This window comes from Meles meles, chromosome 4 (assembly GCF_922984935.1).
Source record: "Meles meles chromosome 4, mMelMel3.1 paternal haplotype, whole genome shotgun sequence".
NCBI classification, from domain to species: domain Eukaryota; kingdom Metazoa; phylum Chordata; class Mammalia; order Carnivora; family Mustelidae; genus Meles; species Meles meles.
In genome coordinates, this window is record NC_060069.1 from 42,487,203 (window position 1) to 42,501,854 (window position 14,652).

At 49.1% G+C, this 14,652-nt stretch overlaps 1 protein-coding gene across 1 annotated transcript in view; it reads right to left on the reverse strand.

The window, feature by feature from the left end:
* Positions 1-14,652, reverse strand: part of SLC12A8 (solute carrier family 12 member 8) — a 138,603-nt gene that overhangs the window by 99,457 nt on the left and 24,494 nt on the right. The window contains 3 exon segments of the mRNA XM_046003791.1: positions 3,384-3,615; positions 8,804-8,995; positions 14,035-14,181. Of these exon segments, the coding sequence (XP_045859747.1) occupies positions 3,384-3,615; positions 8,804-8,995; positions 14,035-14,181 (571 nt within the window).

Sequence of the window (14,652 nt, forward strand, 5' to 3'; positions counted from 1 at the left end):
TGAATCACAGACCTGTATCTCTGAAACCAATAATACATTATATGTTAACGAATTGAATTTAAATTAATAAATAAGAAAATAAAATTTAAAAACAAAAACACAAAAATATTATGCTAAATAAAGGAAACCAGATGAAAAAAAAATTAAAAAAAAAAAGAAGAAGAAGAAGAGCTTTCAAGTCACCAAAAGGCACAGAGAAACCTTGAATGCATATTGCTTGGTGAAAGAGGCGAGTCTGGAAAGGCTATGTACTGTGTGATTCCAAATACGATGCTCTAGAAAAGGCAAAACAAGAGAGAGAGCAAGAAGATCAGTGGTCGTCAAGAGTTCGAGGGGAGGGGTAGGCGGGGAGGAGGTGTGAATAACTGGGGGACAGGAATTTCTGGCGCATTAAACTATTCTGTATGATACTGTGATGGTAGATACACATCTCTATGCTTTGCAAAAGCTCACAGAACTGCACAACAGGAAGGGTGACTCCTAACCTAAACCATGCGCTTCGGGCAATATGCTATCAGCATCAGTTCCCCACTTGTAACAAACATGCCACAGGACCGCAAGACATTAATAGGAGCAGAGAAAGACGGGAACCTCTGGACCATCTGCTCAATTTTCTATAAACCTAAAACTGCTCTACAAAATACAGTCTATTCATTTTTTACGCAGCATGAATCAACTGACAGAAAAGTAGAAATAAAATAATATGGGCACCCATAATCTCAGCAGACAGTCAGTCACTGCTGATGCTTAGGCATAGTTCCTTCCAGTCCTTTTTCCAGTCTTTTTTCAAATGTTGGTGTGCCTGTCATTTTCCCAAAGAGCTGCAATCAGGCTGCTAAATCCATTCGGAAGGTTTATGGTCTAGTTTTAGTTTGGATTTCTAACTGCAAAGAAAGTAGCACATAGAAAACATCAGTGATACCAAAAACAGATCTGAGAGGGGCCAGTTGCCATGGAAATGATTGAAAATAAATTTCACTTCACACTATACCCTGCTAATGTACTGACCAGAAAGAAGGAGAACTACTTGGAGTAACAGGAGAGCAGCCAAGACAGCTTCTGTTCGAGAAGAAGGAAAACACATCAGCCTAGCGAGGTTTCAAAGAGTCCAGGAGTATACCCTGCAATTTAATGAGTTCTGCTCTTTCAGCAACCACGTGGATGGAGGGAGAAAGCATTTGGGAATGGGAGACCCGGGTAGACTCCCTCGTCTCCACTGACAGCTAGTTTGACAGCCAAGTAGCCAGCAGGTCTCCCTCCGGATGCGGGCTTCTCTCTACGGTTGGTGCAAGTCCAGGAAACAAATCACTCCTCCCCTCCAATGGAGATGCTCCAAATGTTTAGCTGCGAGGCCCAGGCACCGGGGGATGGTCTGGACACTGCACTGACTGGCCCTTAGCATGGGAGTGGGTCCTGGGGGCATCCCTCCTGCACAGGGCTTAACCCTGCAGACCCTACATCCTGGGCATTCGGAAGGCTCCAGGAGAGGGCTGAGGATGCCAGAGTGTTGGGGCACCCAGGGAGCTCAGGGGAGTGATGGGTGTCCAACAGAAGAGTTTTAACCTACAAAACCTAGTAAGGTCATAGTAGCATGTACCAACTGATCTCTGAATGTCCAGCAACCAGTGTTTGTTTGTTTGTTTTTAAGATTTTATTTATTTATTTGACAGAGAGAGAAAGATCACAAGTAGGCAGAGAGGCAGGCAGAGAGAGAGGGGGAAGCAGGTTCCCCGCTGAGCAGAGAGCCTGATGTGGGGCTTAATCCCAGGACCCTGAGATCGTGACCTGAGCAGAAGGCAGAGGCTTAACCCACTGAGCCACCCAGGTGCCCCCAACCAGTGTTTTTCATGAAAGACGAGGGTGTTTAGAACACATGTCAGGGACAGCCTTCCTGGGGGAAAGCAGAGCTAGGATCATAAAAAAGACAGCTGGGAGGGTGAAGACAGGCACAGCTTCCCACCTTGGAAACAGCACAGCTGTAGAGTCGAATAGATCCTACCTCACTCTCAGCTCTGCCCTTCATCACCACAAATGGCATAACCCCCAGTTTCCTCATCTGCAAAATGGGAACCTCTGTTCTTCTCTCATGGATGACATGAGGTAAGCCATGTGCAGGGCTCAGCACAAGGTATGGCGCAAAGCCAGCACTCCCACCATTACAGATGCTTGTGTTGCGGGTCTTCTTTCCTTTTCTAACACAGAGGATGGCCCCATTTCCCTTTCCCTGTCCAGATTCCAATGTAGACGCCATAAAAAGCCAGAGCCCTTAACGAGGGAAGTATCATGCAGTTCCCTTTTTTCTCCTGCACCCTAGGAACAGCCCTGTACTCTGGAGAGAACAAAGACTTCAGATGCCAAACCAACCCAGATCACAAGGCCACAACGTTACAGACGCTCTGGATAACAGCATCCCACTCAAAGGGCAAGGATTTAGGCTTTGACTTGCCGAGCACCACCGTCCAAGCCCAGGAAAACTCAGGGTTAAACAGCGGTCCCTTCGTTACCAACATAAAACAAGGTTTCCAAATGGTACAGAGTGAGCCTGTCATTCCTCCTGCCTCAGCTCAGTTAATGGATTCTTATTTTCATTTTGAAAATTTTTTATTTATTTCCTTTAAATTTAAATTTAAATTAATTTTTTCTTATTCTTATTCTTTTTGAAAAAAAAATTTGCTCTAAAACACTATAGGTAATCAACTTGTATCTGTCCCCATCTCCTGCAAACGACAATTGTTAACATTTGTTATATCTGCATTCTTAAAAAAAAAAGAAACAAAATATTGACGCACAAAATTAAAATCTGTTTTTTTCTCTACTTTCAGACCTATTTCCTACCACACTCTCAGTCACTGTTAGGAATTTCATCTTTATCTAGTCCAGTTGTACTTTATTCTTTGTTTTAGCTAAATGTTTGCTTCTGGTTTGCTTTTGTTTTTATTTTATTTTATTTTATTTTTTTAGATTTTATTTATTTATTTGACAGAGAGAGATCACAAGGAGACAGAGAGGCAGGCAGAGAGAGAGAGAGAGAGGGAAGCAGGCTCGCTGCTGAACGGAGAGCCCGATGCTGGACTCGATCCCAGGACCCTGAGATCATGACCTGAGCCGAAGGCAGCGGCTTAACCCACTGAGCCACCCAGGCGCCCTGTTTTTGTTTTTAAACAGAAAGAAAATAAAAAGAAAGGCGGACAACGTGTTACGTGAAAACGCCTGTGCGAGGAAGGGGCCTTTGCAGCCAGAACGCGCCACTCACCTGCTCTACGGACATCGCCCTCGCCGTGGGTAACGCTTCCTGGCGCGCAGCCTTGCAAACTAACACCGTTGGCCTCTGGAAAGCCCTGCGGAGCCCGAGAAGGCCGTCTGACAGACTCCAGAAGGCTCACCTGGGTCCAGATGCGTGAAGGAGCCCACCACGAAGTCCAGCGTGGACACGGCCAGCAGGAGCAGCAGCAGCAGCTGCAGCCGGATTATCCACTTGACACCCGCTAGGTTAATGCCCAACAAGGCCAGAAGCACCGCGACTGAAATTCCTCGCACCGCCCAGATCCTCCTGAGGCTCAGCAAATCGGAGATGGACTCAGCAAAGCCGGTGATGTACATGGCACCTGCGACACACTGACAGAGCGGCCAAGTGGGCAGGAGAACAGAGCAGCCGGGCTCGGAAGCCCCACCCACGCTGTCAGGACTCAGCACCCGGGAACCACCATGGGGGCTCAGTGAGCCCTTCCCGCCTGTGACCCCTGCCTCGGGCCCCATTTCTTCTCATCTAGTCTCTACCGTCCCCCTGAGGAAAGCGAGAACGCCAGTAGTCAGTGGTGACTACGGTGAGAAGATCACAGGAAGAAGGAGATGGGACCCTGGGCCAAAGAGCACTTGGAACTTCTCTGAGTTATTCAAGAGCTAAACAGAGGGGCGCCTGGGTGGCGCAATCATTAACCGTCTGCCTTCAGCTCAGGTTGTGATCCGGGGGTCCCAGGATAGAGGGATAGAGCCCCAGGCTCCCTGCTCAGTGGGGAGTCACTTATCCCTCTGCCCCTTCCCCTTTCATGCACTTTCTCTCTCAAACGAATAAATAAAATCTTTAAAAAAAAAAAAAAAAAAGGACCTGAACAGAGAACAGAAGCTCACAGGGGGTCCCATCTCAGGGTCTTAGAAAGGCACTGAAGCAAACCCCTGTTTTTTTTCTCCATTTCTTTGTAGGTCATTATTATTATTTTTTTAAAAAATTTACCTAAATCTTAAAATAAAAAAAAAAAGTGGGCAGCACATCTTTGCAATGTCATCTGGAACAAATGTGCTTAGTTCTACTCATTGTTTACTATCGATTAAACAGGGTCAATGTCCCAGACTTTGTGAAGTTACTGTCAATTTATAGATTCTTTCCAGCAGAGATGCAAATAACTTCTGTCCGGTGGAACAGATCACCTGGAAGATTCAGTTTTGTTATCCTGTAAGACATTAACCACTTTTGTTCGGCAATCCAATCCTGAAACTTATTTATGAAATTGTTTAACTGCTTTTTAACATCTGACTGGCTCCTCCGTTAAATAATGAGTTAAACAAACTCTTTGGCACATGTATATTTTATATTTGCCTGAAAGCCTTGATTTTACTTTTTAAAAAAATATTTAAAACTCAACTTCAAATAAGTCTTTTTTTTTTTAAGATTTTATTTATTTATTTGTCAGGGAGAGAGAGAGAGAGAGAGCAAGCACAGGCAGACAGAATGGCAGGCAGAGGCAGAGGGAGAAGCAGGCTCCCTGCAGAGCAAGGAGCCTGATGTGGGACTCGATCCCCGGACGCTGGGATCATGACCTGAGCCGAAGGCAGCTGCTTAACCAACTGAGCCACCCAGGCGTCCCTCAAATAAGTCTTTGAAAATAACACCAACCTCATCCTCCGCAATTCCTCAGCCCCCTTCTCTCAGTCAGGTTCACTCCTCCCACATCCCCCCAGGCCAGCAGGTCACCATCTTCACTGTGCTCTGTCCCCATTGTTCTCTCAGGGAACAATGTCCACTCTGGCCTGGTCATGTTCCTCCTTTTTCATGAAGCCTTTCCTCATCCCCCTTTTCTGAATAAGTATTATGCTTACTTCCAGTACCACAGGATTAATTATCTGGTCCCATAATCTATTCTTATTTCATGCATAGAAGTCTGTCCCCTACCCCAAGCCACCAAGAATGCAAACATTGTAAAAAACAAAAATTTCTATGCTGATTGCACTTCTTCAAAGCCCCGGCATTTGCTAACCATGTTACTACAAGCATTCAATAAATACTTTGTGATGGGCTGACTGTATGAAAAGCGTTCTGGGAAGTAGGCACCATTAATTTCCAGCTCTTTTAGGTAAAGACTGGAAGGGCAATATAGTTCCCATACTGGAGAGAAGCTCACAAAGAGGCCCCATTCTTCAATGAGAGCAGCTCATTTTGCAACTAGACACGTGATCATCTGTGTTCCCCCAGCTAACATGAGACATTTTGTCTATATGTGGGTGCGGGGGGAAGCCCAATAAATGTCAGAGAAAGACAGTCATCCTTGAGAGGGAGATGAGAGAGAGACATGGATGTTTTCTTGCCTTCCCCTCATGACTCAAATTTGCCACCAAGAGCCAGCTGGAGATAACAATGCTGCTATGCCATGAGTACGTGGTCAGGTCAACAGGACCCTTGTGCTCAGGTGTATCAGAGTTGAAAAACCAAATGATAACAGTGCAGTGACGATCATCCCCTTCCCCGGTGTCTGACGTGTCCAACACGCAGAGCTCTGGCCTCACACCCAGAAGACCAGCCACCAACACCTCAGAGAGACAAGGGAGAAGATTTGGGAGAATGCAGGGCAATGAAATGATTCTGCAAGCTTTAAAAATAATGATTTTAAGGATTTGTATCTTCTAAATTTTTGAAAAAGTTTTTTTTTTTTTTTTAGATTTTTATTTATTTATTTAACACAGAGAGAGTTCATAAGTAGGCGGGGTGGGGGGGGGGAGCAGGCTCCCTGCCAAGCAGGGAGCCCGACATGGGGCTCGATCCCAGGGCCCTGAGATCATGACCTGAGCCAAAGGCAGAGGCTTAACACACTGAGCCACCCAGGCGCCCCAAAAGTTTTTATTTTTAAGTAATCTCCACACCCCACAGGGGCTCTAACCCACAACCCTGAGATCAAGAGCCACGTGCTCTACTGACTGAGCCAGCCAGGTGCCCCTATATGTTCTAACTTGTTATGCCTGAAACAAGGGCTGTTAGAAAACTTGAACCTGCTGGAAAAATCCTTCTTACTGTCTGTTTTGGGAATAAAGTATTATTGGAACACAGCTGTGCCCAGTTTTTCATACTGTCTAAGGCTGTAACCACAACAGCAGAACGGAACAGCCGTGACAGAGTTAGCTGTAGGACTCCTAAAAACTAACGTGTTCACTATATGGCCCTTCATAGTAGGAGTTCGCTGACTCCTGCTCTAGAAAGGAATGTAACAATAATAAAAAGAAATAAATAAAAAGAATGTATTCATGCCCTGGAATGATGAGGTTAGAGGTCAGTAAGAACCACAAATAGGGACCCTCAGAGACTCCCCAACCACACCCCGGAAGAAGAAGGGTCTTGAATCAATGACCTAACCTTCTGCCTTCAGAAACTGGAGAAAGAAAAGCAAAGTAAAGACAAAGGAAGCAGGAGGAAGGAAATAATAAAGACGGGAGCAGAAATAAATTGGAGACCAGAAAAACAATAGGAAAATCAACAAAACCAAAAATTGCTTCTTTGCAGTCGAGTTTTTAACTATTAAGCCTGACTTAAACATGGGAGCGAAGTCTCAGATGACCGAAATCGGGAATGAAAGACACACTACCAATCTTATAGAAAGTCAAAGGATTATAAGGAATCTATGAATAATCATGCACCAATAAATTGTACAACTGAGATGAAATGGACACATTCCCAGAAAGATACAAAGTACCAAAACTGACTTAAGGAGACACAGAAATGGGAATATGCCTATGTGAGTAAAGAGATTGATTTAGTTATCAAACACTTCCTACGGGGCTCCTGGGTGGCTCAGCTGGTTAAGCGGGCTGACTCTTGATTTCGGCTCAGGTCTTGATCTCAGGGTCATGGGATCGAGCCCTGCTTCATCAGGCTGTCCACTCAGCAGGGCATCTGCTTGGGAGTCTCTCTCTCCCTCTCGCTCGGCCCCTCCCCTACGCTCAGGCGCGCACACACGATACTCTCTCTCTCCGATAAATAAATAACTCTTTTTAAAAAAAGGAAAAGGAAAAAGAAAACTTCCTACAAAGCAAAGCCTGGGACCAGATGGTTTCACCACTCAATTTCATCAAACATTTAAAGAAGGATTAACACCAATCCTTTAGAAACTCTTCCCAAAAAACAGAAGAGGAGGGAACACCTCGCAACTCATTCTACTGTGCCAGCTTTATCATGAAAGCAAAACGAGGCAAAGATATCACAAGAAAACTGTAGACCAATATCCCTCATGGATGTGTGTGGAAACTTCCTCAACAAAAGCTTAGCAAACGGAATGCAATAGCATATAAAAAGGATTCCGCAGCACCCTGCCCTGATCAGAGAGCCCAGCCCCGTCAGAAACAGGCAAAGGAGAGGCATGCTGGGGACTCTGAGCAGAGGGGCCCAGTGTTTCTGACCTGCGAGCAGAAAACACTTTCTCTGCTTCCTTCTAAGCAGCACACACACCCCAGACTCAACATCCCAGCTTCCTCCCCTCCCCTCACCCCTTCTGGCTGGCCCCTGGTCTGGGAAGCTGCTGCCACTGGCTAGCTGGTGTCCCCAGAGAGTGGGGCTGCTACCTGCTCGCCTATGGGACCACACAGACATAAAAGTCCGACAGACAAATAACCAAGGTAATAAAGTAAACGGAGCATTTCTCACTCGCCTCCCAAACTAAAACGCATAAAGCTCTTCCTCTGCTAAAGGCAAGTGGTTTTTAAGAGCGCAGTGACAATCTCTCTGCCTTCCATGCACGTCACACACGCACACACTCTTTGTGCTGTTGAAGAAGATGTACTTAGGCTAAAATACCTGTTCCTGTTGCTGAAAAAGAAAAGAAAGAAAACCTGTGCTTTCTTTGAGGAGACTCCTGTACTCTTACTTAAACAAATTCCTTCCTTCAAACTGCTTTTTCAACCACCCACCACCCTTTGCATGATCATAAAAGCCTTTTCTAAGCCAAGAAGTGCTCACAAAGAGCCTCTTCTTAACACGGGAGCTGTGTGTCCTCAGCGTCAGGCCCCCAGCCCTGTGTCTCCGCTACATAAGCCTCCGCACAGCCCCCTGCCCACTGGTGTTGTGAGAGCCCGCGTCCCCGCCACGCCACCTCCCCGTGAGGACCCTCTCCTCAGGGCGACAGGGGCTCTCAGCCTCCCCTGCAAGGCCAGTAAGCGGTCAATGAGCCCCGAGCTCCCGCTCATCGGAGAAGGGCCTGCTTCCCGGAAAGTCCCCCCTTCAGCACCAAAGTGCCCCAGGGATGGGGCCACCTACCTGCCACCTAGGCTCTGGCCACTGTCCTGCACTCCGTCCCTAGAACGGGCTGAAAGAATAGCCCCAGCCCAGGCCCTGGCTTCCAGGGCAAATCAGGATGCCAGGAGGCACGAGAGATGGAGACCAAGGAGCACTGGACTCTGGGTCAGGGCCCTGGATGGAGGGCTGGGCTCTCCAAGTCCCTCTCAGAGCCCCCAGCTGCCCATCTATAAAACGGGGACAAGTGGGAACAGATCCCACATGCCGAGGGCCTCCGGGCATGGCTCCCCAGCCCCAGCCGCCCAGGCTCACCTGTCCAAACACATAGAGCAGCCCGATCGTGCCTCCGGTCTGCCCGCCAAGGACCGAGGAGATCATCGAGTAGACACCCCCGCTGCTGACCCCACAATGCTCCCCGACACCGATGCCGGACAGCACAGTGACGAGGGCCACCAGGATGACGAAGGACACCAGGAACATGCCCATGAGCACTCCTGTGTTTCCCTGCAACACAACAGCAAGGGTCAAGGGCAGGGGTTAGGACGGAGGGCCCTCCCAGGAGCACTGACCACCACCCCCCACGCCCCCCAGGGCTGTCACAGGGATGGGGAGGAAGAGCTGAGCAGAGGTGAGGCACCAGGAAAAGGACAGAGGCAGTGCACAAGAGGAAGGCCTGGAAGGAATTCCAAATGAAGGGCAAGGTCCTTGCTTCAAGCTCTTCAGGGACCTGCCACCACCAGCAGGGTGCTCCTGTGGTCCCTCCTAATCTGCCCCTCTCTACCCCCCAGTCCTCATCTCCATGCCCTGGCAGAAAGGCCCATGCTCAGGTGCCTGGGTGGCTCAGTGGGTTAAAGCCTCTGCCTTCAACTTGGGTCATGATCACAGGGTCCCAGGATCAAGCCCCACATCAGGCTCTCTGCTCAGCAGGGAGCCTGCTTCCTCCTCTCTCTCTGCCTGCCTCTCTGCCTACTTGTGATCTCTGTCTGTCAAATAAATAAATAAAATCTTTAAAAAAGAAAGAAAGAAAGGCCCACGCTCTTCTTTCCACCCTCAGCGCAGCACGCCTTTCCTGCTCACTCCACCTTCTGGACAGCCTCCTTAAGACTCAGTGGTTAGGGGCACCTGGGTGGCTCAGTGGATTAAGCCACTGTCTTCGGCTCAGGTCATGATCTCAGGGTCCTGCGATCGAGCCCCGCATCAGGCTCTCTGCTCCGCAGGGAGCCTGCTTCCTCCTCTCTCTCTGCCTGCCTCTCTGCCTACTTGTGATCTCTCTCTCTGTCAAATAAATAAAATAAAATCTTAAAAAAAAAAAAAGACTCAGTGGTTAGGGGCTTCCTCCTGTGGGACGCTGTCCCTGGAACCTTCTTCCAGCTCCTACAGTACTCTTATAAGTACCCAGGTACTTAGAAGTACCACAGTACTTATCTGTGGGTCTTATAGTACTTAAAGTACTTAAAGATGGGTCTGCTTCCAAGTCCATCTTGACCTCTGGGCTGGGAGTTTAAGAGAGTGGGATGTGCTTTATTCAGTTAGACTTCATTCAGACAGTTTCTTATTTTGCTGATTTTATGTATTTTCTTTAAAGATTTTATTTACTTATTTGACAGAGAGAGAGAGAGCACAAGTAGGTAGAGCAGCAGGCAGAGGGAGAGGGAAAAGCAGGCTCCTCGCTGAGCAGAGAGCCTGACATGGTACTCGATGCCAGGACCCTGGGATCATGACCTGAGCGGAAGGCAGACGTCTAACCAACTGAGCCACCCAGACACCCTGATTTCATATTTTTAATGAAATTGTAGAACTACTATTTTCTTCCTTTGTTCATGCTTTCAAACTGTTTGCATGTGATAATAAGATATCCTGTGGGGGGTGGTGCCTGAGTGGGTCAGTGGGTTAAAGCCTCTACCTTCAGCTTAGGTCATGATCCCAGGGTCCTGGGATCGAGCCCCACATCCGGCTCTCTGCTCAGCAGAGAGCCTGCTTCCCTTCCTCTCTCTCTGCCTGCCTCTCTGCCTACTTATGATCTCTGTCTGTCAAATAAATAAAATCTTAAAAAAAAAAAAAAAAGATATCCTGTGGGGGTGCTCGGGTGGCTCAGTGAGTTAATAGTCTGTCTTCAGGGGCGCCTGGGTGGCTCAGTGGGTTAAGCCGCTGCCTTCGGCTCAGGTCATGATCTCAGGGTCCTGGGATCGAGTCCCACATCGGGCTCTCTGCTCAGCAGGGAGCCTGCTTCCCTCTCTCTCTCTCTGCCTGCCTCTCTGTCTACTTGTGATCTCTCTCTGTCAAATAAATAAATAAAATCTTAAAAAAAAAAAAAGATTAAAAAAAAAAATAGTCTGTCTTCAGCTCAGGTCATGATCTCAGGGTCCTAGGAATAAGCCCTGTATCACATCAGGCTTCCCGCTCTGTGGGGAGCCTGCTTCTCTCTCTCCCTCCACCCCTCCCCCCAGCTTGTGTTCTCTCCCTCACTCTCAAATAAATAAATAAAATCTTTAAAAAAAAAAAAAAAGATATCCACCGATCTTTGACTTTTCATACCAAAACTGCCACTTTAACATCTTCCAAGTCATAAGCATGCTGCCAAATTAGTCTTTAGAGTTTATGTAGTCTATCTGAAAATCATCCGGCATGACTTCTCCTGAGTTTTATGCCACCTCCTCGTCGTTCTATCTTCTTTTTGCCATTTCACGTTTGCCTTTTTTTCCATGATCAAATATGGCTTTTCAGGTAAAACGAATCTCAGAGCTCACATCATGTCAGAGCAAAAAGGTGTATTGTTGTGGTAGGCAGCCTCCAAGGCAGCCCCCGGGATCCCCAGCCCCCGGCACACGTGCCCTGTGTCATCTCCTCCCCTTGAGCTGGGGTTGAACCTGGTGACTCACTTTTAATGAACCGAACACTGCAGAAGTAAAGGGATATCGCTTCTGAGATGAGGATATAAAAAGACTGTGGCTCTCATCTTGGGTGCGCGCACTTTCTCTCACTCTCCCTCTTTCTCTCTCTCTCTCTCTGAGATTGCTCATCCTGGGGAAGTCATCAGCACGTGGAAAGGCAGCCCTTGGAAGAGGCCTCCCGCGACAAGGCCGGCCGACCACCACACTGGTGATCTTCAGCTGGTTGAGCCTTTGGGTGGGATGCGGCCCCGGCTGACAGGCTGAGGGCATCCCCAGCAGAGATCCTGAGCCAGAGGCACCCGGCTACACAGCAGCTGGGTCCCTGGACCCCAGCAACTCTGAGATCATATAGGTTTGTGCCTCAGGCTGCTAGGTACTGGAGTCCTGCGTTCTGCCGCGATGGAAAATGTAACACAACTTGACTTGTACCTTCACTTTGGGGATGGAACAGACGCTTCTGCCTAGCCATTTCTCAAAAAAAAAAAGAGCCCAGTGGGAGAGTTAAGAAAAGGCCCTTAAAGACTTAAGAGTCAAAATAGAGAGAGCACTTAGGGGTGCCTGGCGGGCTCAGTCGGTAGAGCATGCAACTCTTGATCTAGGGGCTGTGAGTTTGAGCCTCACGTGGGGTGCAGAGCCTACTTTAAAAAAAAAAGAGAGAGAGAGAGAGAGAGAGCTTACCTTTTTCTCCTTCTACCATTCCATAACTACCCCATGCATGAAGCCGAGCCTGGGGGCCCAGCGGTCAATTGCAGGGCCTTCCTCTGCCACAGCAGTCAGACTGATGGGCCTACCTCGGACACAGGATGGAGAGGCACTGGGCAATGAGGTGGCTGGCCTTTAGAAAGGGGCAAAAACAGAAGTGGATTCCAGATGCCTAAATCTGGGGGCAGGACAAGGAGTCTGAGCTGGAGGCATTGGGTTTTTGTAAGCAGGAGTCTCTCTAAGTTTGGGAGGGATGTAAGAGCCATGAATTCTTAGCATTTGCGCTAGGGAGGCTGCTGACCCTATTCTAAGCTCTCCATGTGTTAATAAAAAAAAAAAATTTCAGACCCTTGAGGCCATTGAACCCTGAGCTAAGGACCTGTGTATGGGGTAGAGCAAGAGCTCAGGAAGGTCCGGCCTCGCCAGGCCTCCTGAGGGGCTAAGAGCCCCACACACCCCACCACGGTGCACCTTTACTCCCTCAGAATTTGCCCATGTGATGATTAATTTTGTGTCAACTTGGGTTGGCTATGGTGACTACTGGTTTAGTCAAATAGCAGTCTGGATACTACTGTGTTTGTTTTAAGCTGTGATTAACATTTACAGTCAGTAGGCTTTAGACAAAGGAGGTGACCCTCCCTACTGCTGGTAGGCCTCCTCGGGACTGTTGAAGGTCTTAACAGCAAAGACTGAAGTTTCCCAGAGAAGAAAGAATTCTATTGCCAGACTGCAACACAGAAATTCTGTGTTCCCAGCCTTCTGCCTCAAGCCTGTAACCTCAGTGCTTACCTGAGTCTCACTTAGACTCGCCGGACCCCACAGTCATATATATAGGATGTCCTAGATGTCTCATAGATAGATATCTCCTATTGGTATTGGCTCTGTTTCTCTGAAGAACTCTGACTGGTACAGTCCACATCTTGAATGGCCTGCTCTGTCTTTCACCCCTGCAATCCCACTCACCTCTCAGAGCCTGGCAGAACCATGCCTCCCCCAGGACTCCACTTTCCTGGATCCCATAGCAACCAGACACTCAGGGCCTGTTCCACTCCTGAGGGAGTTCACACTACCTTGAGACCTCACTTGGGTTCCTGATGTGAAATCGACCCAGCAGGGAGGGCTGCTGGCTCACCCGGGGGAGGAACCGGGCCTTCTATTCTGCAATCCCATTGGCACACAGTAGTCCTAGAACACAGTAGGGGCTCGTCCATGATTTCTGACAAGCTACCCTTTTGCTTCAAGCAACCTGTTTAGTTTATGGAAGTCCCAGGGAGAAGGCCCTGTGTGCGGGGCTCAGACCCCCACTCAGGACACACATCTGCTTGGAAGGTCCCAAGATGGTTCATGGAAGGCACAAAGCAGGGCCCTTTGTTCTCCGTACGGAAGAAGCAAACTTCCCCCACCATCTCACGCACCTCTGACCCAGCACGGCTGTGTGCAGCCTTACTCAGAGCTGAGCTCTGCTAGCCTCCCTCCCTTTCTACTCCCTTCCCCATCCCTCCCTGAGCCTTACTCAGGAGGTCGCGGGTCGCCGTGTGGGCGAAGGAGCTGGTGCCACCAGGAGGGCACGAGTGAAGCGGGAGAATGCCAAGAAAGCTGGAGAGGGTCACCAGCTGGAGGCAAAGTTGCCACCAGTCCGCTTTCTCTGATCCACCCGCCGTCCCGCCCATGATGCGCCCTGACTTCTGCGCTCCTATTCCTCGTGTCTGTGAGTTCGTATAACTTAAATTTGCGGTGAGGCTTCCCTCAGAGCCTTTGTCTGAGGCCTCGGTTCTCAGGATTCTCGCTGAAACAGCAGTGCTAGCTAGGTGGTGTGCCTGCTTCTTATCTCGAGCTCTGGGCCACCCGTGCTTCGGGGATCTGTCGCCTGAGCTGAGGAGTGCCCGAGCACGCAGAGCCTGCCGGATCACGGGCCCCAAGAGATGCAGGGCCACGAGCTCGTCCACTCACCACCAGCCAGCCAGTCCTTAGGAAGAGGACGACCCCAAAAATGTTGATCATGCAGGACGTGAACACACCATCCCAGGTCCCGAACAGCACTGGCTCCCACACGAACAGCTGGCTCTTCCACCAGGGCTGGCGCTGGGCCAGCTCCCCCTGGAAACAGAGCACAGGGAACTCAGCTAGCCGCTGCAGAGGGCCAGGGAGGAACGGGGAAGGGAGTAGAAAGGGAGGGAGGCTAGCAGAGCTCAGCTCGCCAGTCTGCCCACCTGATGGTGTAGGGCAGGCGTGCGCGTGCACACACGGGGTCCTGGAGGCTGTTTCTGCCGAAGGGTCACTGTTCTCTCCCGACAGTGACTTCTGTATCCACGTGGGCAGAGACAAGCTGGCCTTTCCTTCTGGCCGCTCAGTAGACTACACCTCCCAACCTCTTTGCAGATGACTATGGCCAGGTGACTGAGTTTTGGCCTCTGGAAGGTAGGTGGGAGCAATTCTACTGAGCATGGGTTCCTGGACCCCAGCTCAGGCAGTGGTCATGAGCACAGGGTAAAGCCTCTTTCCTCCTTTCCTTTTCACTCTTTCTTTCTTTCTCTTTTTCTTTCTCTCTCCCTCTCTCTTCTCTCTCTC